The sequence below is a fragment of the Tauraco erythrolophus genome, chromosome 11, assembly GCF_009769465.1.
Source record: "Tauraco erythrolophus isolate bTauEry1 chromosome 11, bTauEry1.pri, whole genome shotgun sequence".
In the NCBI taxonomy this organism is placed as follows: Eukaryota; Metazoa; Chordata; class Aves; order Musophagiformes; family Musophagidae; genus Tauraco; species Tauraco erythrolophus.
The window spans coordinates 4,249,846-4,276,364 of record NC_141475.1 but is presented as its reverse complement, the minus strand read 5'-3'; the positions used below and the strand labels follow the sequence as shown (position 1 = coordinate 4,276,364).

The 26,519-nt window shown below is 44.4% G+C and overlaps 1 protein-coding gene across 2 annotated transcripts in view; it reads left to right on the top strand.

Annotated features, from left to right (window-relative positions):
- HS6ST1 (heparan sulfate 6-O-sulfotransferase 1) overlaps positions 1-26,519 on the top strand; it is a 188,304-nt gene that overhangs the window by 142,512 nt on the left and 19,273 nt on the right. Inside the window, exon 8 of one of the 2 annotated variants that reach the window (XM_086618445.1) lies at positions 21,626-21,631. The exons of the other annotated variant lie outside the window; for it this stretch is intronic. Coding sequence (XP_086474571.1) covers positions 21,626-21,631 — 6 coding nt within the window. The remainder of the gene's footprint in view (positions 1-21,625; positions 21,632-26,519) is intronic. 2 annotated transcript variants of the gene reach the window in all.

The following is a 26,519-nucleotide window of genomic DNA, read 5'->3' as shown; positions in this document are numbered from 1 at the left end:
GGGGCTTCTTAGAGGTAGAGCCTGTATCATCTGGTCTGGGGCCTCAGACTGTTTCTGACATCTTCTGAAGAGATCTTGTTGTGCCGTGTTGTGTGTTAAGGTGAGAAGTTCTCTGAGCCAGAGACCACCTTCACTGGGTGTGTACGTCGTGCGTCTCAGCTGAAGCACCTGGGCACTGAAGAAGACATGCAGTGCTTGACAAGAAGCAAAATGTTCCACGTGGAGGTGGTTACGCTGCTGCGGTCTCTTTTTCCTGGGGGAAAAAATGTATTGTGGTGGTGGAAGATAAAAACAGCCATCAGTCACAGACCTGGCAAACATCCATATCCGTAGTAAGCATTCCACATTGAAACTAAATAATGAAGCCATTTAATGCGCCTTTCGTGGTAACAGTTTAATACCAGCAGGCTGGCAAAGAAGGCCAGAGCCAAAGCGAAGTCCCAAATGTTTTCCATGGACGTTGCCTAGGAGGGCAGGGCCACTGAATCAGCAAGTTCCCAGCACCTCTTTAGCTCCTTCTGTGAAAGCAGCCATGGAGGAAAGGGCGAAAACGGGGTAAGTTTGGTCATGAAGGATGCTGAGGCAGGGCTTCTGAGACAGAGCACCACTGAAAGGGGGAGTGCTGGAGAAGGCTGAGGACAGCCACACCTGCTCAAGCCAAATCCACCTTTTCCTAGTAGTAGTCAGAAGTGGTGCTGAGGGATGGCCAGAAGTATGTCAGATATGTAGGATATGTGCCCCTAACACCCTCCCAGCCCCTAAGAATATTTTTAGTTCCTTTTTTCCCTTACGCGTTCAGGAAAAAAGAACTTTTTGTAGATTCTTGTGCAGTCTTACTTATTTGCAAAGAAATATTGGAGCAATATCGATTTTTCATGGAAACAAGACAGGGAGGCTTTGAATTTCGCATACTGTTTGGGCTAAAAGGGCAACAATATGATGCATTTTAATACATGCGTTTTGAGTTTCTTCTAACAAAAAATATCAAGTAAGCAAGTTAAAAGAGTGCCAGGGCTACTTCTGAAGCTTGCAAAATAGATAAAAGCCAAGAATTTAAAACATTTCATTAAAAATGAACCCAGAAGTTTTTTGAAGCTCAACATTTTGTTCTGCAAGCTCAGCAATATTCATTAACCTCCCACTGAAGATTGCTGAACAGCTGGATCCAATTTCTGAAAAGATAATGATGAAGAAATTAGATTAATAGTCTTCAAGTGGAGCAGTTGAGTATCAGTTGTGGCAAGTATATGTAGCATGTTCTTAGCTATTTTCCATGTGAAGATGGTTACTGCAATCCCAAGAGGAATGAGGCCGTATCTCAATGATACAGATATCAGCTCTCCTGGACTGTGAACACAGCAAGGCACAGATAAGCAAGATTGCTGCTGGCTCCCTTTTCTCCTTCTTTCCTGTCTCCATATTCCGAACACATCACCTCCATGACATATATGCATATTTGCTGCAAGGAAATCGCTGCCCTTTCAATATCAAAGACAGCACGTTTCTGACATACCAATCAGGGCAGAGAAGCTCCTGCTAGCCCAGGTGAAGATTAAGTGCCTTTGTGTGGGACTTTATTGTCATAGAGAGGTGGATGTAAAGGATGACCTGTCCCTCCTAAGGTACAGCCACAAATAAAGTAACATTCAGTACTGGCTTCGCTCTCACTGAATTAACTGATAAAACTCCACTGAGTTCAGCAGGGGCTGAATCAGGCCAGGGCAGAGCACTTCTGAATCCCACATTAGGCTCTCCTGTCCTCGCTCTCATTTTTCACTTCAAGCAAGTCTCACAAGAAGAGCAGCGAATTTTCTCATGTTCTCAAGTCGGTGCCAGCCACCTCGGAGGAAACCCAGAAACCTCTCTCGCCCCAGCTCCCCCAGCACGTCCCTGCCAACAAACACCTCCTGCAGGGATCTGCATTTCCTACCAGAGCCCGATGACGCTGCTTCTCTTACATCCCTGTACTCAGTCTCAACAGGTTTAAGACTTGCATGCCTCATCCTCTCAGTCTTTCCCTGGCAGCCTCTGAACGCTGCATCCCCACTGAAAAGTGTCCTATTTTTACTTGCGTGCAGTGACCACCTTCAAAGGAAGCAAATACTGTTCTGAGTGCAGATGTAGGGCCCATATCAGTGATTTCCCTGCTCTGTTCATGCCCTAGTAGCTTTCTCTCGGGTATGGGACAAGCCGACAAAATTGTAAATGTAAGGCAGGAATTAAAACATGTTCATTTTTGCACAGGGGAGCAATCTCGTGGTGCATGGATCGGCACATCCTTCAGCAGCATTGTTGTTCTCTGCTTTGCTTCTTAGCTCGCTCATTCTCCGACTTGCAAGTTTATTCATGCAAATAGATGCAGAATAACCTGGCAAACCTTAGGGCTTTGATTCTCTTGACCAGGTGACCAGAAACAGCTTGCTGTAGTTTGCAGTGTGGCTCACAGGCAGTTTACCAGCAATCTTTAAAAAAAAAGTCCGGCATCACCAGCTTTCCCTCATCTCTGAGGTCTTTGCTAAATGACAGCTGTGGGTGTGCGCTGGCTTTGATATAGGACACCTCAGAACTGCCTCTTCCAAACCTGCCAGTGTAGGTGTGTACCAGTCCTCTGAAACATTAGCTCTGGCACTGCCCACCACCCCGCGCGCACACACACAGGCGCATTCTCCCAGTTTGATGGTCCATTCTTGGACAGCAAATGGCTTAAGTACATGCCTGAAGTTAAATATTCACTTAAAGGCTTCCTATCCCCGGTGGGAATGGGTCTGGGGTCAGCTCGAGCGTTTCTCTGAATCAGGGTTGAGAGAAATTCACTTTTCAGTGTGTCTCCCACTGGTCCCATGCCAGAAGACCCCTCATTTTGAGTGAAATCGGGCGGCAGAATAGGCCATGCCTGACTTTTGACAGTGCTGGAAGCCAGCCAAGTCACTAAAAGTGTTCGTCATTGTCTTTGTAGCTCTGAAAGGAGTATTTGAATAAAGCGACAGAGCCAGGTAAAGAGTCAGAAGGGTTCTTTGTTTTCCTTTTTACTCAAACTTTCAGTACACGCTTAAAATGTGACAGTCTTGTCTGGTATTTGCAGTTTAGACAGAACGTGGTTGTTTCTTGGGTTGAAAAATTAAATTCCAGAAAGAAATAACACTTCTGGCAAAGCGGACTGCATTCCAGGGCATGATTTCATCTGGTAACTAGTCCAAGAGAGTCAATATTGGCTAATCTGACCATGACTGCATGTATTTCTCATTAATTTTCATCAAAACTTGCCAGAAAATTCATGGTTTGGTGCCAGCAGATCACTCTTCCTTTCCATATATTTTGTAGTGTCATCATTCACTAACGCCAAAAGTCTCTCTAAGGAAAAGAGAAAGCTATAATGCAACGTGCTCATCTCCACTCATTGCCCACTGCGGAGTTACAAAAAGAGGTGGATAGAAGCCCTTTAGCAAATAAATGAGAAGTTCTTCAAGAAAGTGGTTTTGTGAGTCCCTTGCAGGACCAATATTTTCTGGTGCATAAGGAAACATGATTCTAAATGAGGTCGTGAAGTGCAAGGCAGCTTTGACCCTTTCTCTGCTTTCTCTTTCTGCTTGAGCTCAGAACAGAGCCCTGCTGATAGCTGGTCTAATTTTTATATATGTTTGGCTCAAATTCCCTCAAAAGGTCTTTTGAGAATCCTTGATACGTTCTCGCTCTCCTGTTCTGATGTGTGCTGGCCACTTCTGCTGCACCACGTTCCCCAGCAGTGGAGTCTGAACGTGCAGATTTGGGGGCTTGCTGGCTGTCTCACAGTGCCTGGTGGAATGGGAACTCTCAGTGCCTCTTCTACCTGCCAGGGTCCTGCGTTTGAGACAAGCGGTGCGTAATATGCCTGGGATTTGTCAGAGGTGGAAGAACGCAGTTGCAGATCTTGGAACAATCCACGAAAATAGATCCAAACTCCTGAATTCTCCCAGTGGTTAAGTGCATTTCAGCGTCCCATCAAGCAGCTAAACAACTGCTGTGTCCTCGGTCCCAAAATATGATTTAGTTGTATCTTTCTGCAGGGACCAGTTAGGGATGAAACTGCCAAAAAATTGACCCACATGGGGTTTTTGGAAATTCTGCCTGAGCAGTCTGTCACTTCATCAGTTGTCGTTCCTAAGTTGGGACATACCCCAAACTTTTCTTTGTTGCCTCAACAGGCCAGTCTTTTCCCTGCCTTTTGGTTGTATCTGAAAATTGGAAAGTCAAACTGTCCCATCCCGGAGAATCTCAAAATGGATCCCAAGGATTCTTTTACAGTGCTGTCAGCTGGCGTGCATCCCTTCTCTCTGAATGTCAAAGCACTTTCCCTGGGGAGCCGGACGGCATCTCCCGCCCGCTTCGGAAACACGCCAGTCTCTGTGATCTGGTCAGCAGATCTATGCAGCAAACTCCCGACCTTTGTTAAGCACCGTGGACTCCATCCGGCAGCCAGGTCAGATGCCACGTTTGGAAGAGCCGCGCTTCAATCAGTCTGACTGACAGAGCTGATATTTCCCTTTCCCACTCTCCAAAGAGGAGATTTCTTCTTGTAAGGTTCTGCATCCCTGGGTATTGCAGGGTAAATACCTCATCTTTGGAGTTATTTCAGCAAAGGTAGAGCTGGTGACCCAGCTGCCTTTCCTCCCTCTCTGAAATCCTCTGCAAAGCAGATTTTTAATTCTGAGGGAGCTTCTGCCTTTTTTTACAGCAAGAAGAAGAGGCCGTAGGAGTGTGGGCTGGGGCTGGTCTGGAGCTCTAGAAATAAATGAGTGTTTCAGCATTGGCAGCTGAATTGACTAAAGAACCAACTCTGTTACTGCAAGTCACAACTCGGCTTTAGAAACAGTCACCTTATCCTGCCAGTGTATTCCTTTAGTCTCCTTTCTTCTGTGAGGAAGAAAACACTGTGAGTGAACCATAAAACAAAATTACCTTCACAAGCATGTTAAAAACGTGGGAGATGGGAGAGAAATATATGTATGTATTTGTTTAATTATTCACTACACCGAGTTCGCCTGTAAGGAGTAGTGCTCATATTGCTATATATTGTACACAGAGAGGGGTTTATGTTGAATTTCAGCAACCTGGGTCGAAATAGTTGAAATGTGCAGAAGAATCAGGAACTAGTATGTGTGTTTATAGCAATATTGCTAATTGGAGGCTTTTTAAATAGTACCACTGGAGTGTTTTTCCTTTTATCTCAGCTGCTGACATTACGTTACCACCTTTAACTCCTCCTATAGCGAGGAAGGAACAGTTTTAAAATTCAGGACTTGTTATTTAATAAAGGCTATGACTGTGTATGCACGTGTCTTCAGGTGGAAGGTCCTAACTCATTCATTTTTTCTGTATTTGGCCTGGCACTGTTGTACGTGGGTGTGCAAAGAGAAGACCAGGGCAATCTAATCTGCCTAAGTTCTCATTAAAATTTATATGGTAGAGTAATATGAAGGAAAAAAATCCAATCACTGCTTGTGCACCACTTTCCCCGGTGGTGTGCAGTAGGACTGTTATCCAGCTGATCAGATTTTATCTTTTCCCTACTTGGTAAAATTTAGAGGTTTTGAGAGCTAAGTGACAAAGCTCCTTAATACCACAGCTATTGTCAGCAGCGTTACTGTCATCACATGTTCTGCAAGCTCAGCTTTGTAGGCACCCCTCTGCGAGGCCGACGGCAGCAGAGGCAGGGGTAGCAGGGCAGGTAGCTTTGGGGGGATGCTCTTCTGCTTCTCTCCCCTCCAGCTGCACGCTTTGGTCTGTCGTTGGGTAGGTTTCTCTCCTCCAACTAGGATTCCAGAGGCAGGGACATAGAAGGTGACTAATGCGTTTGCGAGGTGTGGAGCTGCAAGTGTTGAATCTAAAGGGATAGAAGGAAAGAAAACAGTTTCAGCAACCCATGGGAGTAAGCTACGTGCCATCCTGCAGACCAAGGCAGTTTGAATGGTGTTAAAAAAACCCAACCCTCTTCCCCCTGACTTTCTCCCTGACATTTCCACTTAGCAACAGAAGACAAAGTTACATCAAATGAAGTGATTGTTTTGATTTATATGGCACCCTGGATGCACTAGGTGCTTCACAAGACATAGCACCATTCCAGCTCCCAACTGCTTACAGCCTAACGAGATGTATGAGATGTGACAAGCTCTGCGAGCCCAGCAGACGGACTGCAGGGACGTTCCAGGTGGGGAAGGAGGCAGGGCTGGAAAGCAGCTCAGTGCTGTCAGGAATTCCTGTCTGCCAGAAATGAATCCCTCGAGTGGTGGCTCATTGCAACTGTCTGCAGCAGCCTCAGCCTGCAGGTGGGAAAAATAGAAGTAGGTGAAAGGCAACTTTTTCTCTCACTGAGATTTGATGCAGAGTGTGGTTTGGCCTGACTCTCAGTGATGATGCTGAACCCAGAACAGAGCACGATGTGGCTCTCAAACCCCTGTCGATTTTTTTCGAGATACAGTTTCTTACTCTGTTCCACGTGGGCAAAGCCACATCAATCACACCGTGCTAGCTCCAGCCCCAAATTCCTGTCAGTGCTTTCCTACTTATTTATTTCAGCTTTTCTTGAAACATCATTGTGTGGCAAGTCTTCCTTTGATTGCAGCTTTTGTCGGAGTCCTTATAATCAAAGGTCAGACATTGCAATAGGTTAGGTTTGGGTTTTGATCTTCTCGCTAATGCTGCCTTTGAGCTGAAACCTGCAGAGTTTCCTTAAAGACAATGTCCTTCTTTCCGTTTCTGTTTCTCAAAATATAAGGGGTTTGTATGATCAGCTTTGCTATTTGTGGATTGGATCAACATCCGTTTAGCTTGTATAATGATGGTCTCTACTGAAATACCAAAATTAGGTGAGATCTCAACTGAGCAGTCCATCACCTCTCAGGAAAGTGCCAAAGTTTGTGCGAAAGACCCACTGAAATCGGTGAACGTGATGCACAGGCTCAGACTGTCGGCTCCATATCCCTGGTTGTACTTTTTTTTTTCTGTTTATTTGCCATCATTTTGAAACTAATTTGGAAGGTAATGAATAAATACTGTCAGAAAGCATACAGAAGAGGAGGAAAGGCCTCCCTAATTGTGTTTTGACATTTTTTGACATCAGCAATTCTTTTGAAGGAAGGAGAAAAAAGAAACAAAACAAAATCTGTTCAATCAAGATTTTCTGCTTTTTGGTCTCTTTGGCTAAGAAAAATCAGGTTGCAGAGAAGCCAGTGCTGCAGAACCAAAGCCTGCCTCCTAAGCAGGAGTTTTCATGTACTCATCTTCCATCTAAAGGCAGTTTTACAGAAATTTGCACTCCGGTAAAGCGAGTGTTTTCTTTGTGATATGGCACTTCAGCTTTCACAGGACCTCGGTGACTTCAGGGACGTGGTACCAAGATTTGCTTAATAGATGGGTCTGTCTAAACGCAGTAGGATGTCAGCTCTGCGCCCGGGTTTTGCGTCACTAGGTAAACAACTGAGCAAATGGAATAGCGTGTCTGTGTTTTGGAAGACTGAACCCTGGCTGAAAGAGACTATTGTATCGGCTCGTGAGGGGAGCTGTCGCAAAACCGGTACGGTATCTTCAACAGGGAAGGCATTCTTAGGAGTTACTCCTCTTATTAGCATTTAAGATTGGTTTCAAAGGTATTTTCTAAATATCAAACCCATACTGACAGCAAGATCCCTAATTAATGGCAGAGCTATCAGTTAGCATGTAGTCTTGCATGCTCTGGAAGCATCTCCCCGGGGTTTGACAATGACTTCACGCAGAAGACAAGTAAGGCCAATAGGAGGTCTAACACCTACAGCAGGATTAATTTTTAAATCCCACCTTGTTGGATTTTTTGGGTGTTGTTAATTTTGAAAGGAAAAAAAATAATTTCCAACCTTTTGTTTTACGTTTACCTACCAAACCTTAGGACCAAGATTGTATTCCTGCCCTTTGACAGAGGCAATCCTGTTTTGCTAGCATGAAGCTCTGCAAAAAACACCAGGAACAGTTAAATCCAAAGTCTTTGCAGGGAGCACAGTTTGTTCTCCCTCCTGCTGCCCTGCTGGAGTTGGTGGTCCAATGTAGGTGGTTTTAGGGAAGGATCTAAAGCCACAGTCTCTCCTCCATATCAGTGGATGGCTCTGAGCTCGGTACAGGGAAACATTACACAAGCCTCCGAGTCAGCCACAGGGACATCTTGATAGATGCCACCACAAAGCAGGTTCTTCTCATCCCCCTCCAGCATGCCTAAGGGCTCTCAGCACAAGTTTCTTTCCCATAGCTGTTAAGGATATTTTTTCTGCTGCCTGGTAAGCTTTAATACTACTTCTTTCTTGGGTTTGGCAGCTAAATGAGAGCACAAGCTTTCAAACTTTTTTTATGAATTACATTAAAATGTCTTAATGTCCAAATGACTAATAAAACCTGAAATCTCCTGAGAGACCTAGGGCTTTTCCCTAGGATTAGCCCCAAATGAAAAGGCCGTTACTGTTTGAATATTTCCGAAGTGTATTTCAGATACTTTTAAAAAATTTGATTGAAAGTTAAGTGTACAAGTTATTTTAAAGGGCCTTTCTGTTTAGTTGTCAAGAAAGTGGGTTGAAAGGAATGAGTGACCAAATTTGAGCAGAACTGAAGACTTGTGGAATTTCCCACAAGTGGGATCTGAAAGAAGTCTGAACTCCTCCTCACCTGGTAGTTGCGGGCTGTGGTTTTGGAAGGGACTCACAAAATGATATATGTACAGACAGCACAGCTTCTGGCACTTCTGCATGGCAAACAACGTTTTGGAGCCAAGCATCATTTCAAAGGAGAACGAGAAGGAAAAACACGTATTTTGCTAATAGGCTGTGAGTAGTTTTCTGAACCCCAGGAACTGCAATCACACCCTATTTCCCTCCATGTGTATGTCAAGGAACCCAAGTCCTGCCAGACAAAATGACTGAGAACATTTTGCACACTAACTTGCTAGTGAAATGAATGATGTGAATGCCAGTTTGTCCCCTGAAGGTATTTCCACAGAGTTGAGTCCACTTTCTGAAAAACTGGGTTAACACGAAACCTGACACTATTTCTTAACAATTTTGCAGTTCCTTAAAACAATAGCATGAAGTACAGATGATATTCTCTTAAGTCATTGCTTTGCTCTGATTAAGGCAGAACTTGAAAGCCATATCCCATCTCACTGTCATGAAACAGTGACAGCTCTGTCACTCACTGGAAAACTTCCTTCTGAAGTTCAAATGTCTTTGTTGTTTGGTTTTTGGAGGTTGCTTTGTTGTTGTTGTTGTTTTTTAATGGTAGTCTTTTCATTTCTTTTATGCTTATGGATTTGTACATCCCTGGTGCTTTGCTGACAATCCCACCAGCCTGCGAGGAGCTCGCTTCAGCAGTATCTAGCTTTCTCCTTGTCGAATGCAGGCAAACAGTACTTCAGTGCACTGGTGGTGGAGGGATATTCCAGGAAAAGGGGCTGGGGCAGACTTCTTTTATGGTAAATGAGCAGGCAGTTTCTCTTGCTTTACACTCCTGTTCAGATCTTAAGAACAATTTGGCATTTGTAAGATTTCAGAAATTACTGTCCTCATAGAGACAAAACTCTCCCTTGTTCAGCTGGCGTGCCAGGGCACATCTAAGCACTTTTCTCCTGCAGGCACATTCTTGAGGGTTCTCCTCTCCCTGCCCAAAGCTAACAGCCAGGATACCATCCTGCTGTAATTTCCAAGACCACTCTCTCATGCTTCCGACTCCAGCCTTGGATGAGATGTTGCGTGGAGCAATCCAGCCTTTGTAAGTTGGCACGCGGAAGCTTAGGAAGTAGTTCAGTTCTGCTTGCATGCATCTCTTCACAAAATTAGGGACTGAAAAGACGTTGTGATTCAGAGCTGTGTTAACAGCCAGATGTAGGAACTTTAAAGAAAGGCATTCTGCAGATTGATCACAGCAATGCTATTACCATCAGTGGTGTGTAAAGTGTCAACTGCAGCTGTGTTGAATTATTCATTATTTCATAAATACAGTGAGGTTTCCAAGGGCAAGGTTTTTAAGATCCATTTGAAAAGTGAAATGAAAGCCCCTGTAATTAAAAATCATTATTAAACTTCATTTATTTAACTTCATTTCAACTTTTCCCTATGTGATTATTATTAAAGTTATTATATTTATTGATTTTTCTGCTCCCTTCCCTTTCTCTGCCAGCTAATGAGAAAAAAGGGGGTTTGAATTAAGCAAACCATCTTACTCTCCCTAGACAATTGTTCTGTGCTCTCGTGTTGACTCCTGGAAAGAGATTTACTGGGTGATGTTCTTATTTTTGCTGATAGGAGACACTGTGCCCATCATTACAGGGTGAAAGGAAATAAATTAAAAGGAAATCTGCGTTTTGATGTGCTTGCATCTTAGACTCTTAAAAGTGTCTTTAGGTTTGGAATGACTGGAATCTGCCCTGGGCTCAGCAGGGAACGAAGCACAGCAGACAGAGAGCAGTGCTTTCTTGTTTAAGAGCAAGCGCTGAAGACAGAGTGCATGTCCAATTCCATGCAAACAACATTATCTTCAGTTCATCTCTAGTAACAGAACATATTTCCATCAGTGCTGTGCCATTCGAGATAAAGAAAAAGTTTAAAAGTCCCTTTGATGCCTCAGCCATCTTTGTGGTCATGCTACAGTCCTCTGGAGATCAAGGCTGCGGTATAAATACCTGCGCCAGCTTGTGTGGCAGGACCAGACAAAGGCAGTGATGATGCTTAAAATAGCCTGAACTGATGTCATGGTGGGGCTCACCCATTTCCTACATCTCAGCTGCTCGTTTACGACGTGTGAGGGGGCGTCCAGAACAGCAGCAAGGACGCTGTGAGAGCAGCACGTCTCTCCCGGCTCTCCGATCTCCTCTGGCCTCTTCCAGCCATCATCACAAGGGTGGCAGCAGCCAGAGGAAGCTGTATGTGGTGGGGACACAGGCAGCAGGACAGCAGGTCTGAGCTGCTGCCACGTCTTATCCTTCCCTCCTTCCCGAGCCCCTCACCACAGTCCGACTGCCCCTTCCCTGCCTGGCATGTGGCACTGGCACCAACCCGCCCCAGCCCAGGAGCCTGACAGAAGCCAGGGCTGGGGCCAGGGGCTTCGCTGCCCCCAGTACAGCTGTACCACACCACCTCCTATGGATTATGAATTGTGGCACTCTCACACTTCACTTTTCCTGCCTGCCTATTGGAATTATTAGTCTTTGCGACTTTCTCAAGGACGCTGCAGGGCTGTATTTACTGCTGTTTGGGAGGTTCGTTTTGACCCTACAGTAGGACGTGCTCTGAAGTGTCAAGAAGTTGTCACTTATATTGGTGCCTTTATAAACAAGTACCTTCACACAGCCCATCTCGCATCTGGTACAGGAGTAAGGGCTAGTAATTCCATTTTGTCTTTCTGTTTAATCTTCCAATAGTTTCAATTTTTAGTCTTTCCAATAGCTTTCACTATTGAAAGCCCAACTGGTGAGGCATTATGTATTGACCTAAAAAGAGTCTCTTTTTGTGAAGTTAGTTGTGCAGGACTCTTTTCTTCTGCTGATTGTGTAGTGCAGCCTTAATATTGCACCGCCGGGCATCAGAGTATCCTAGAAATACGGAGAGTAAATTTCCTTGATTTCTGCGCGGTGTGCCAGGCCCCTGCAGCAGCAGGACATGTGCTTTAGAGATCATTCCTTCTCTCCATGGGGAAATGGAGCTACAGGGCCCTGTTGAGACAAAAGAAAACATAAATTACGTTGTAGAAGAAGTTCTTGCAAAACTCCCTGTCGTTTTCAGAGGACCAGTTGAACCAGCAGTTTTCCCCCAACCCAGAGACAAGAAATCTCCTGGGGGCAGATCTCAGTGGGAGGGAAGAGCCTCAGACCAACACTCTGCCCACACTCCAGATCCGTTGGGTTCTCCTGCCTTACAGAGCCTCCTCTTCCACTTACCACAGTGTTTTGAACCACCTTCTTCCATTCTCACTGCTTTCCCTCTCAAAAATGGAATTCACCGAGTGAATTCAGTACATTGATGAGTACCGAGGCAATAACAGACAGTCTGTAAAGGTTTTGGGAGAAAAGGCAGAGACAGTTCATGTTCCCACTTACTTTTGTGACCCTGTGAACCCCGTGAAGCATGTATCTCCTTACACGTGTGCTTGCTCATTCCTCATTCATCTCTGCTCAGTAGTTATGGAGGAGTGAGATCATAACTGGAATTTATTTAGAGCTATGTTCTCTCCACCCTGTTGGGTCCTTCAGCAGAGTGACTTTATCCAAGATTTCATTTCCTCCCTGACTTTTTGCATAAACAGAAGAAAAGGTGGATGAAGGAATACGCTGGCAGAAATGCTTTGGCAGAAGGCCCTTATTTTCGTCATAGCCTCACGATGAGTGAGAGCGAGCGTCATAGCTGGAACTTGTCTGCTGCCTGTCCCCACACGTGTTTCGTGGCCAGAGGGCTGGTTTCTCAGCACCCACTTCTGGCCTGGGAGAGGACAGGAGTTTCACAGCTCATTGTTACCACAGAGTATTTCTACCCAGTGAGCTGGAGCCAGCGTGGAGATGCCCAGGCAGGAGCATGTTGCCATCAGCAGGGCTTCTGAGCTTGGAGGCAGCACTGAGCAGTCAGCCCAGACCCAGCTGGACCAGGTGTCTGGTCAACATTCCAGCAAGGTTGTGGTGAAGGGAGTGAGGGCCTGTCTGCCTCCATGCACCACAGCAGGCACACATTTGCTGTACTCCCCCAGCGCATTACAGTTGCTTTCTGTGTCTGTCAGTGGTCTTTCTTCTTACATCGCAATCGTAAGTTCTCTGGAAGAACATCTCTTTGTATGTGGGCCGTTTAGGCTCAAGCATTGGAGCTCGATTGTAAAAAATAGAGATATCTTATGACACCATTTTGTTAAAGTTTTTCACATAAATGCAAACCTGATTTTGCAGCTCCTCCTGAAAAAGCTTCCTCTTAATTTTTTTTTTTTAATAAAATTATGGTTGTCATTTCATCATCAGTGAAAATGGAAAAAAATATAAAAACGATTCAAACATGACATGCCAAATTTATGAAACCTGTATGCAGGCATGGGGGGGACACAGACGGCATGAGACAGAATTTCCCATTTGCTTGGGTTTTTTCCTTCATTCACAGACACTTATGTCAAACAGTGTTGGAGCACTAATGAAGAGACAATTAAAGGACTCAAGCCTCCTGCTTGCTTCCTTCAGTAGCACTAGAAACCTTTCAGTGTCCCTGTTAAATTCCCCAGGAAACTCGCAGAATTTATGACTTTAGAACAGCCTTTGTTTCTTTTCTTGCAAGTAATTATTCCCCTCCCCTTTTTATCCCTTAACTGCACCAAACTTATGTTGTTTTATGGATTTTTGTTTGAGCTTTAACAGGTCTCCAAAGCATTTTTCTTGGTTGAGTGCCGGAAGTATACCGCTAATATAGAGAAAAGTGACTGGATATTAAAACTGCGCCCGGGGCTTTGAGATAACACGGCAAAGGCAGTGGGCTGGACTGGTCCCACCGAGAGCTGGAGCTTTGCCAAGGCGTTAATATTGTTAAGTGTGTGCAGACAGATATATTGATACATACCCTACCTTTTCCCTATATCTGCATCCGTTACATATACTTCATGTTCAAAAGTGGAATGGTATGGGTCTGTGTTAGATTTCATAGTACGTAAAAGATCTTCCTGTTACTCCTTCGATGACAGCAAATCAGTGTCACGGAGGAATGCTGGTGAAAAATTATTCGCATAAATCTTTGAAATCTTTATCCACTGACAAAAGCACTTTGTGTCACTCTATTTCATTTGCTCCATTGTTTTTACTTTATCATTTGCTTGGAGAAAGCAAACTAAATTGAATTAAAATGTCTTTTTTTTTTTACTGTTTAGCTGGCTTGCTCATAGTGAAATACAAATCTAACTGTGTTTTTTCTTTCTTTCTCTTTTCCTTTTCTCACTTGACCTGGATTTGTCTTTTGGTGGCTTTGATATCCCTGCATGATCCTTTCTTCTTCATTACTTTAAAGGTAAGATCATTATTTCCTCAGTCAGTATTATATATGTATCAGAGGTACAGAAATACAACTTGCAAACCATCTGTGGAAGAGGTTAGTAAGGAGGCAAAATAATTAGTGGCCATTTGCAGTCCAAGAAGTCCAATGAAGAAATACATTTTATATTTGTCTTCACTAACCGTTGGCTGCAAGTAGGGATGGTCTCAAGAGAGGAGGCTCTGGTTTTCCCGGGCAGCCCCTGACAATGTATTGTACGCAGTGCCGCTGTGCCATGCTGACCTTAGTCTCCCTCCTGCTGCTTCCCAGCTCTGCCAGCACTTCCCTGAATGCAATGGAGAGGCAAGCGAAAGGTTAGCGGGGCATTGGAGCAGCCTTGGAGAGCAAATCTGCCCAGGACTGCAAGGAGCAAGGCATGGTCACTTGATGTTTCCTGTCACACAGGAGTTCCAGAGAATTTCGGCTCTGGAGAGGGGGCTCAGTGAATTTAAAGATACATATATATCTGCTTGTTTAAATGGCAATAGAGAGGCAGGATGCCAATCAAGGTCAGAATACGTCGTGACAGGTGTACAAAGACAGCAGAGACATTGTCTGTTCCCTGAAAGCTTGCAGTGTTTTCTTTCCATGGCTTTGTTACAAGTATGCCTTTGGTTTAGACTGCATTTGTCTGCTGCTCTCAGGAGTCTGCCAAGACTGAGGTGAAATATCTCCAAAGCACTCCTTCCCGGAGCTTGCTGCCTTTTAATGCCTTTTCGGTACCGTCTGTTCCTCAGGAACCAGGACACTTGGGGAAGAGAACCTTTTACAGGAGGAATTTAGAAATGTGCAGATGTTGGGAGGCAGGGCTCTGTATTTTCTGACAAATTCCAAGCACAGCATCTTGCTGAAGACAAGCAACAGAAACTAAAGTAGGAAATTTTATTTTAACGAGCACTTCTATAGGTAATCAGCAAGTGGCAAATAGTGAAGTCCTGATGTTTCCCAGCTTGCATGGAGACAGTCCTGGTCTCTGACAGATCTGAAAGATACTATTATTTTTCCAGACTTTATACTTTTCCCCCTCTCAGAGATCCAGAAATACATGCTGTAGTGTCTGGGTCATCTCCACAGCCCTGCAAAGGCCTGGCTGTGTTCCAGAGAGTGACTGACGGAGAGGGCTGGACCCAGTCGCCTTGGCCTCTCTCGACAATGGTAGGTTGCCTCCATTTACATAGTGACAGTGGAGTCACAGAAGACTCAATGAATTTAATTAGTAGGAACTGGAAAAATGTGTGTACTCATTATGTAAAACATGTAAATTTAACCCTTGAAATGGAATTGTCAATGACTCACCACTGTGGCTGAATGCCAGTGCCAGAGGCAAAATTACAGAAACTGCAAGTGTGTCACAAGAAATTAAATCAACTACATTAAGGTTCTTCAGTTTTGTTGAGGAGGTGGCTGTTCATGCCCATTATAGACTGAAAATTTGTTAGGAACATTGTTTTTTCTCCATTAAAATGCACTTTGAAGTGGGGTGTGTATCTATAACACACCCCATCTATAAAGTTAATTGATAGAAGACCAGAAAAACCTGGAAGTAGGAGGAATCATATACTGGATCTCTACCAAAGTGTGTGCACAGAGTAAAAGGCTACAGTAAACAATACACAATGTGTGGCCACCGTAGGAATACTCGAAGCTCTGATGGGTGTTGCAGTGCCAAAAAATGGCCGTGAGGAAAGTTTTCCCCTACCCAGTCACGGCAAATGTTAATTCACAGACCCTCAGGCAAGTTACATGAGGCTGGATTATCGCTGTGGGATGCCCTGGGGTCTCATTCGGCCTCATTGTAGAGGATACAGAACAAAGAGTTTCATGGTGAGCTTTAGCCTATTGTTTTCAATAAGAAGGGAAGGGACTTAACCCTCAGGCTGTTGCTGACACTTCTGAATCCCATCCAAGAGCGGGTGTGTATAGCTGCAGCTCTTAGGACAGTGCACAAAAAGAATTTTTAAGGATCCTTTTGAACTGCTGCCACTGTTGAAAAGCTGAAGAAAGGTCTCTTAAAGACTCTGAATATTACACCTGTCATGCAGTAAACGAACCTCAAAGGCTCTAATTTTTCCATCTCATCCCAGTGGTTGACATGGCACCGTACTGTAATCCACATAAGACTGAAGCAGGACTGGGAGCTGAAAGGGGTGTCCTGGAATGTCCCCCTCTGAGGGACCCAAGAGTCCGCTGGGGTGGCATGTATCTGATCTGGTGCCGCTTTCCAGTTCTGCAAATCCCAGTCTGACAGCAAGGCAGATGCTAACCAAGGCTGGCAGGGCTGGGAGCAGCTATCAAAGGGCTAATCCGCTGAAATGGCATTTGAAAAAGGAAGAGGTGCTGTAGCTCTGAAAGGCAGAGCAACTTGGGAGCGACAGCCACCACCAATGGGAAATGTGGCCTCTTGTCATTCATTTTTTTCCGTCCTTGAGCATAGCCTCAGTTCATTTACTCATTTACTCTAGATTTCTTATTTTTTATTATTTATTTAAGAACTGCTGCTCTTAAGCTTTCTTGTGCTCTAGGGATCATTTGGCGTGTAACACAGCTCTGCTTGGAGGCTCTTGCGTATCCTACACTTCTCTCCACAAACGTGCTGGCAGCATGCTGCTCCCAGAAAGGGCTGTGCTCTCCCTGACCTGCAGATAACAGTCTGTCCTGACCCCGTTTCCAAATGTCACCATCCAGGGATTTCCTGTGCGTACTCCAGAAAAATTCATCTAAATTCTTCTCAGAAATAGGCGGTGAGCGTAAACGTGAAGCTGGCAGGCCCGAGACAAAGAGCCCGACTCTCAGCACCAGTAAAGCCCAGCTCCCTGCGCGGCGGAGCACGCTGCACAGAGCAGGTGTAAGGGGCTGAAACAACAGTGCCCAGAGCGTCGGAAGGGTAATTGGTTTCATTCAGAGCTGAGCTGCAGCCTGAAGAACTGCTGCCTGAATTGTCCATTCTGCCTGGCCATCCATACCCCCAGCTCTTCCTACCTGCCTGTTTGACTCGGCAGCTCAAGCTGAGCAGGTGCTTAGCCAGGAATGTCACAAGAAAGGTATTTTGTGTTGTGATGCTGCCCTATTTTCCCGGTTTTGCAGTCTGAAAGCCTGAGGCAGTTATTAGACAAGGATGTTTAACTAGATCAGAGTCCAAGATTATTCCGGTCTCAGGTCAGCGTGTCAAGTGTTGCTTTTCGCAACAGTAGTTTGAAGGATTTAACTTAATATCTCCAGTTACCGAGGGAGTGAGCCAGACTCGCAGTGGGGAAATGCTTGCTCATGCGGAACTGCATGTAATTTTCTGTGCGTGATTTATACCACGCCTCAGAAGGAGTGGGGAAGGTCATCACGGAAAGTTTTAACTAAGGAGTGTGAAAAAAGGGTTATGAGAAGAATCTTACCACATTTTTCATATCTAGAAAAAGTTCTGCTCCTCTTCCCAAGCCTGTCCCAGTGCTCCAGCAGCGTTACATGGCATGCATACGCTCTTCCTCCAGTTTCCATCCCCTGCTGAACTTCTGCAATGTGGCTCACCCACGTGCTTCCTGCTGGGGCTCCTCCGCCCAGGGATTTTCCTGTCCCTCTTTCTCTTGGTTTATCATTGCTGCCAACAGCCAGCCATGGCAGAATGGTGAAACGCACCATCTCTTCCTCCGTTCACTCTTGCACAAAGGGTATCTGTGGGGCTCAGGGCAGTAGGGCAGCCAGCCCTTCTGTCTGCAAACCAAGCAAGGCTTTTCCATAGCAGCAGGGTGCAAGGATTTAAGGTGGCTGGGTGTCGTTCTGAGGCCAAAGAGCCAGCCTCAGCTAAGATGACACATTTGAAAGTGAATCTCAAACTGTGTGAAAAGTACCAGAACTGACAGCAGTGGAGATCAGGGACAAGCGAAATCATTTCATCAACGTTTTAGCTGACTCGAACGCTGTAGGTCTGACACTTGTCATCTTCTTGAATATAACACGGCTTGTGCTTTATGTGGGAAAGCAAAAATAGCCAAAGAAGAAAACACGTTGGAGGAAAAAAGGTGAAAACCTCTCAGGGAGTGGAACAGTGAGGGCAGAGCACACAGAGGGAGAGGGAAGGGGACTTGTGCTGTGCCACAGCACTGTCAAAGCAGTCAAAAAATGTGGACGGAGAATGGGCACCCTCCGCATTTGTATCACAGATGCTTGAAAGGCATTTGTTTATGGAATTAAAGTCCTCTTTAAAAGTGAGAATACGATTGTCTTTATGAGACTGTTGCTTGGAGGACAGGTACATACTGACCTCCCCTCTTCCCAGCCAAATTAAAATCATTGAAGCTGATGGTTGCAAACACCTGAAAGACCTGTGGGCTTCTGGACTTCCCAGCTTGGAGCAGCACCAGTGCCACTGCTGCGTCTCCCTGCTGACTCTAGTGTGGAGAGTTGGGCATATCTACCCCTCCATCGCTTATGGTGAAACTGCAGCTCCTGGTAGTCATCCTGGGTATTTGCCCTTGGGACTGGAGCAGTAAATGACTTACACACAGGCTACTAAACAGTAACTGCCTCCTGTGACTGTTTTTCCAGTCTGGTTATAAGCATATGACCTAGAAAGAAAGTCACTGCCCTTCACTTGCCATCCTGCAAGTCATCTTGTACCCCAGGATTATCTGATTTCAGAATTTTGACTCAGTTTTCCAGACCTTCTTACAAAGACAGCTCTCGCTATAACAGGAGCTGCCACTGCCCGTCAGCAAAGTCCTGCATTTGTCTAGCTGCTGACACTCATTAGTGGCTGCTAGATGATGAAGAAGTTTTGTTCATTACCCTTCTCAGTCTGATTTGAACTCCTGATCCAGAAACCAAATGTTGTAACATCTCATTTTCAGTCCTGAGCAATCTCAGGTCCTTGTTTCTCAGTGTAACAGAATGTGAAATTTGTCCAGAATATCCCTGTCAGTATTTTTCGTCTTTATGGTTACTTCATTTATACTCTTTTTGAGGAAGTCAATCTGTTCGCTGAGATGGGATCAGTATATGAATACTGTTTACATCCCAAACAGAGGAGTGTGAGGCTCATCCTAACATCTGAAGTGACCCGGGCGATGTTAGTGGGATTTGCTGCTGGGATCCTCCTGCATAAGCTGTACTATAGGTACACAACAAGTGTTGGTAGGTACACCCAGGAGTTGTGACTGTATCTCCTGCAACTTTGAGTCTAGCATTCACCTTCCTCAATGCTGGTACCCACTGCTGGAGAAGGCAGCAAATAAATAGGGGAAGATTTATTGAAAAACTATGCGAAAGGTAAAAGGACTGGAAACCAGGCCTCAAGAGAAAAACTGCAGAGCACAGGCTGTTGGGATCAGGCTTAAGTTTAAAGGGCCATTGATCTGCAGTCTGTGAGGGGAACAGCGAGTTGCCAGTAAACAAATAGACAAAGGAAAGATGAAGCTAGACAAATTCAGACTAAAAATTGTACAAAATTCACTGGGTTGTACTGGCCTGAGCATTGCTGACAGTTGTTAAACTGAAGTAAGATTATTTCAAGAATACGTGCTGAATTCAAATAAAAAAATCAGTTGTAGAAGCCAAATGGCCCTGTAATTCAGAAGTCAAAATTGCAGTAGTCTTTTGTGGGTTTACTTTCCATGAATGACCGTGAGATTAATAAGTTCCTGGTTTTGCTGAGATTTGGTTAGGAATTGAAAATCAGTGTGTATCCTGTCACTTGATACTGTGGCATTGACTTGAAGAGGTGTCTCCCCTTGTTCTCCATGGCAGAAGGACCTTCCACTTTGATTCGGGAGGCTTCTTTCCTGCAACACACGCAGTATGAAAATATAAAAATGAAGCGTTTCATTTCAGCTGTGTCCGAGCTGCTGATGTTTGCTTTTTTTTAGCAGTCAGGAGGATATGAGAGTTTGTAGGTACATTTACTAATTTAATGTCAGCATGCTCTCAAAAGAGAACGGTAAGCTAGTTGACATAGGCAGCAGTAGTATTGAAACATAAGTAAACTCGTTAATGTAAGAAAATGGTCTAAATCTTGATAGGTTCTCATCGACCTGACAAGGGATGGTGCAGTTGATCATCTCGGCAGGGCTGATCTCAACAAGGAAAGCAAGAAGCTGAAAGGGCAAGCCAAAAGCGGGCTGCCTCGTGGCACTGCTCGGTCAGGTTGGGCTGCTCTGGAACCCCAGAGGTGCATGAACTTCAGCAGAGGTTTGGGTTGTGGTGAGTCACTGCAACCAGTGGTGTTCACCGTCGCAGCCAAAAAAAAAACGCTTCTGGAATCCCAACGTGAAGGTGAACGAGGGCACAGTCAGGAAAGGGAAGAAGCAAAAAGTAGGGATTACGCAGTGTCAGCGTTTTCAAAAGCAGCCAGCTAATATGGAGCCTAAGCTTCCATGAATAACGTTTAGGATCGTCTTTCTCAGAGATGATTTTAAAGTGTTGCCATCCTTCTGTTCAAAAAATTGGCTTTTGTTCAACGTCAGTGCTCTTAGAAAGGCCACTGTAACATCCACCTCCTTCAAGTTTTTCACTTGGCATACAGAAGAGGGCCTACAGTGTTTTGAAATGCAAGTAGGCTTTCAGTTTATCAGTATAAAAGCTGGGAGTTACTGCTGCATTATCTGAGCCAAAAAATACTCGGCGGAGTGTTATGCCAGTAATCTCAGGCTGTACTTAACGTGTACCATGGCAAGGGTTAAATGAACTGGAAAGCTCGTAGAAAAAAAAAGCTCATACAGTGCAGTTTTTGTTTATACTGAAATGTTCCCATATGTTTCAGCTAATGCAGAACATAATTGGATCTGCCTTGGGGTGGAGACATTTTTCTTACACGATTTGTCCATTAATCAGGGGTGGGGGAGAGTCCACTTCCCCAGAAATAGTTGCCTTTCCATTTTAGCCAAAACCCCACAGTTCAAAGTCTCCTCATGTCTCTCTTCCCTTTAGTGTCTCATTCTCCTCTCCAAAATGTTCTGCCTTTCTGCAGTGAAATAACCTGGTGGAACAGTTTCAAACATGAGGTAAAATAGTTCTGCCCTAAATTAGCTTCCAGTTAACGTATTTCCTGGCTCAATTTGCTGAGCAGCTCGCATAGCACATGGATGTTCCTAAATTAGAAAATCGTACATATAAAAGTTTTCCTGTGTTTTTGTGTGTATGTTGCTTCAAAGTCAGGATTTCTGGTTTTGATTTTAGTACCTCAAAGTAACAGGAATGAATTGTGCTTGACATTAATTACATCCTTCTGCCTGCTTTATTATTATTAGAATAAACAAGCTACTGATTTGAGGGAGAGAAAGGTCCACAAGGTGTTTGAGGTCTTTATTTCCTTTTCCTTTGGTAAACTTCCAGTAATTTAGCCTGCTTAATTTGCTGCTGGAAACCTGCTGCTGAGAGTGCTCATACCTGAGAGAGAATAAAATTAGTGAGCTGCAAGGAAAATTTCAGTAATGAGATGAGAAGCAGGGAAAATTTGGCTTTGTCTGTTTGTTTGGTTTTTGTGTGTGAATGTGCACGAAAAGCAGAAGGAATATTGATTGTCTGAAAGCCAGCGAGAATGAAACGGGATGCTCAGCGATGTTTGGTGGTATAATCACTCTGTTAGGCATTATGCAGAGTTTCAGCACCAGGTGGATGATACAGCACATAGACCTTCCACCAGCCAGAGGCAGAGGTCTTGTGGTGATAGCTTTGATCTGCGTTGGTACCAGGTCGGGGACGTACAGCAGTGTCATCGATCGCTGAGTTATCCTGTCAGCAGAGGGGAACCCTCTTGCATCCTGGAGTCTTTATTGTGGCTCCCCAGTGTTAATTGAAGGGAATCAGAGTGGGTTTCTCTACATGCTACCACTGATCCCCTGGTGCTTTATTGGCCCATAGGAGCCACTGACAGCCCATAAACTTAAGCCAACTTTTGTACTGTTGCCATTTACTACTAGGCGTAAGGCAGATTTGGGATCAGTGGCGTTTGGCAGCTACCTCTGGCCCTTTTTTGACCTACACACTTCTGGATTGTAGCCATGGATGTGCCGTAGCGCTTGGAGGCAGAGCAGGTCGGTGCTCAGTTTTGTTTCGCAGTGTACAAATGCTTTATACCAAATGACAGTCCCATGAGCAATTGTGTTCCTTGACTTTTTGAACCAGTGGGTTGTTGGTGTATCAAGAGTAGTGCCACTTGTGAGAAAAAGCCCTTGTTAGGTTTGGAGAGATTAATTTACTTTACTAGAATTCAACCTGGGAAGCAGCTTGCCTGGAAGAGGCTCTCTGAATTCCTTCTTGTGCATGCACACTCATACCCATGCACGCAGGTAAACAGATATTTTAGTGCAAAGTTGAGCTGTTCATATGGGAAGAGTTAAGTAGCTTTAGTTAACACTTAGAAACAACGTCGTCTAATTAGTCCAATGGTTTTGGAAAGCTTCCTTTCCTCCTGAACTGCCTCCTTTTCCAGGCACCTGTTCTTAGTTCCATATCTTATTTGTAGTTAGCATTTGCTTAAATGTAAAAATATCTATAAATGAGATTAGCAGTCCTGTGTGAGTTCACCGAGATTGCTGGTAGATCTTCTGATGTTGGCCCAACAAATACAGCCTGCTATTTGATCATCTAGCCGCACCGTCTTAAGCATCATTCCCTATTGTGCAGATTCTGTAAGCCAAAATATTTGCCTTGTTTCACATGTGCAAACTCTCTAAGTTCTCTGTTTTGATTTTTGCACCACCATGTGGCTAACCAAGTGCCAACGGGGACAGAACAAGCTTAATTAACAATAGCCCTATTTATGAGACAAAAGGAAAAGTTGAGTTCCACTGACATGCTTGTCATGATAGTGACTGTACTGCAAGCAGTCGTAAAAATGTACTAAAAATACCTCAGGTCAGCAGACACAACAGTGAATACACTCAGCAAGAGAATCTATTACTAAATTGATGCTTTTCATAGCCCTGTTTCAGGGGAGAACTGCACCGTAGGCAGGACAGATCGCTGTTGGAGTCCTCCTGCTTGGTACCTCTGCAGTTTGGCTATTTACTATTCCTTTTCCTTTTAATTAGCACAATTCCCCCTTGCCTGGCAGTCCCACTTGCTTAAGTCTTTCCCTGTCGCTTTGTAGTTTGGTCCACTGCACCCATGTGCTTACAACCCCTTAGGGTCATCCAAAATTTGTATCATAGGAAAGAAACTGCCAGCTAAGAGAGAGAGAAGTGTAACTGTGCAGGAGGCAGAGTGATAAATGAGATTCTAGGAGGAGGGAATGAGAGGATATTAGTTTTTAACAGGTTCTAGAAATCCTAAAATAGACCAGAACTGGGCCACAACTAACAGAAATCATGACTGCTCGCTGATGAACAGAGGCATCACTGCTGTGAGAGAAGGAGGTTTGGCAGAGGACATCTCCTGCAGCTTTTGTGTAGTTACTAGAGCGAATGACTTGGAGCTGGAAGGATCCTGGGCTCCACTGCCGGAGTACTTGGAGGTAAGCAGAATGAGGTCAGCTTAATGCGATGGAATTTTTCAGCTGGTCCAGTGGTTTTCCAGGGGCCTGAGTCAAATTTTCTGAATGCATGAATCTGGCAATTCATAAATCTTCTGGCTTTTATAACTATCAGCCACAAACAGTATAAAACCCGCTTTGCATGTACATGTGGACAGGAGGGAATTTAGGGTCAGCAGATGCCACATGAATGGACTGAGAGACTGGTGTTTCCATGGCGCAACACTGACTGAACTGACAGGCCTCAAATTTCTACTAAGGCTTTTATTTTCTACCTTTTAGCTTCTTAGGGAATTAGCAAGGGAAAGTGTTTAGTTTTCTTGGCTGCTGTTGAACAGTTGGGAGTCCCCAGTGCTTCTGCTGAAGGCAATGAGATCAGCAGAGTCCCAGATGACAAACTGGGCACAGAAGGTTGACATTGTGATAATGGCAAATAAGACATAATTCTGGGGAGAAAACAGTATTTGGCTCCCTAAACAAGACTTAGCAATCACTTTTCTCACAAATTGTCCTTCCAGAGGATGTGGGTCACTCTGCTTTTGTCTAAGGTATGGGATGTGTGTGTTTTGTGGCTATCACTTATACCCTGATCCCTCTGTCATGCTAACAAGGTACCTCACTGGAGCAGCCAACAGCTCTCCTCCAGCCCATCAAAACCAGAGCACGGGTGGCTGGAGAACTCCTGGAAGTCAGGACAAACTGGTTATCCCACCTGGATAAGAGTTCCTGGATCTGATGGCATAGACATAGCCTGAGAAGACTGGTGGGGACACAGAAAGCTAAGTAGCTCCAGCTGATAGTTTTCAAAAGCTCTTTCTTTGAACATGAGTTGGGAAGAGTCCACACACCTCAGTAAAACATATCTGCCCTTTTTGCAGGAAGGTGGTATCACCATTGGGGTCCTAGTTGTCCCTTTCTGAGAAAGGCCTGCATTGAAACAACATGGAGTTCCTGCTTTACCTAGATATTATTCTTCTAAATGAGGGTTTTGGCATGAATAGCAGGTCTGTGTGTGATTCTTGTGATGTGTGATGGTGTCATGGTTTCTGTCTGCCCCTCTTCCACCGTTCTTGCTGGTTTTCTCTCCTAGTCTGCCCTCTCACTGTTACTGCTCCAGCATGGGTGGCCTGCAGGCTGCAGTCCCGCAGAAGAGTCCCTGCCCTGGCATGGGTACCCAATGGGCCACAGTCCCTCAGGGGTGTCCCTCCTTCCAAGAGTGTGTCTCCAGCCCTGTGTCCTCAGCAGTCTGTCCCTCCCCATGTCTCCTCAAGGTTCTCCCCACGTTTCCTCACGTGTCCTCCCCTAGCAGTTGTCGCTCTTTCATAAGAGAGCTCATGCAGGGCATTTGCTTTGTCTTCAAGGCTGGCATTTGGCAGGCAGGCAGGTGAAGTATGATCCAAAATCCCTAGAAGCCAGTGCAAATATTTCCTTTGAGTTCAACGAGCTTTGGATTGTGCTATTATGGAACAAAATTTTGGCAGAAGAGCGTATGGAGTAGTTGTGACTTAAGAGTCGGGCAAAAAGATTTCAGCAAACCAACAGTGACTGAACAATTTAAGATGAGTGCAACAGTCCAGGCATGGGAAGGCAGGCAGAATGGGAGAGGTCAGCAGTGGTGCCTGGAAAAACCTTTGTAACGACAGCAATTCTCCATCAGAGTACAAGCATGTTCAGCGTATTAAAAGTGACAGTTGACCTCTGAGGTGTTCAGCTTTCAGCTTGCATCAAGGCCGGGTTTGTTTGTAATTCATTCATATTAGTCATAATCATCTGAAAAGTTCTCGTTTCTCCTTTTGGCATCAATGTAGTTTTTTAAGTAAGACCTGCAAAAACCTTATCCACACAAAGGAAAAGAAAAGGTAGAATTATAGTAGATATGGGTCTAAAAATAAACCTTTTGGATGATGGCATATGCAGCTAAGCTCACCCCAAACATTCACCAAAAAGAGAACCATGTCATTTACAGCCAGAACATCCCCTCCTGCACAAACCGGTTTTAAAAGAGAAAATGTCTAATATTTTTTATTTCACCTCTTCAAAAGAGAAGCCTTTTGTTTTACAACCAGATTGACCTAGTGGTGAACTCAAGGCTGATATGTTCAATATTCTAAGTAATTTTGCAAATTTAATCTAACAAATTTAATCAAATTGAAACTTAACAAATTTAATCAAAACTCATCTCAACCTCCTCTTTTCTTGTCTTCCTTCCTTGTCCTCCCTATCCTGTCATCTGGATCATTCCGAGTTTTTCTCCCAGAATATTTTGCTACTCCTTAAAGCTTAGGCAGATGAAAATGCATTTAAAGAAAATCCATATATTCACTGAGGATAAATAAAAGTACAGATGGAGCTATCTGTTGTCAAGGATAACTGGTAACTTTCTGTTGAAGGGAAAGGGTAGTAAAAGGTATTGAAGGTTCTTCGGGTTAAAAAATTACAGTGTGATTCATAAATCTCCCACCCACCATCTTCAGTACCCAGTCTCAAGACTCATGGCAGCTTTTCAGGCTCCTAGATGATGAGAACAATACAAGGCACATCTCTCTTTGTAAGGAACTTTTAGCACCCAGTGTCTGAAAGTGCCCTCAGAAACCTCATCCATAGAATTTTCTTCATGGTATTAATGGGCATTTTGCTCTTAGATGCAAATGATCTCCCTTTTCTCTGAGACTGAGTACGGTATAAAAAGAAACACCCACTCACAATTTCATGTAAATTCCTCACAAAATAGAATCCCATTATATTCCAAGTCACATGCACAGCACATGTATTGCATGAAATAGGTTTGGGTTTTGCTATGGTCAGCTTCTTGTCAGGTTGAATTCCAGGTCCCATTCAGGAATTGTCCCATATTATAATGGACTTAAGCGTGTCCTTTTTTGACTTTTGGAGCAGTATTAAGGATTGACCCAAAAATATGGCAATAAGGGGCATCTTCCTATGTATTTGAAACACTCTATAATATATATGATACATGTTCCTATATATAACAAGAAAAAATGTAGTTACTATTCATCAGATTGAGG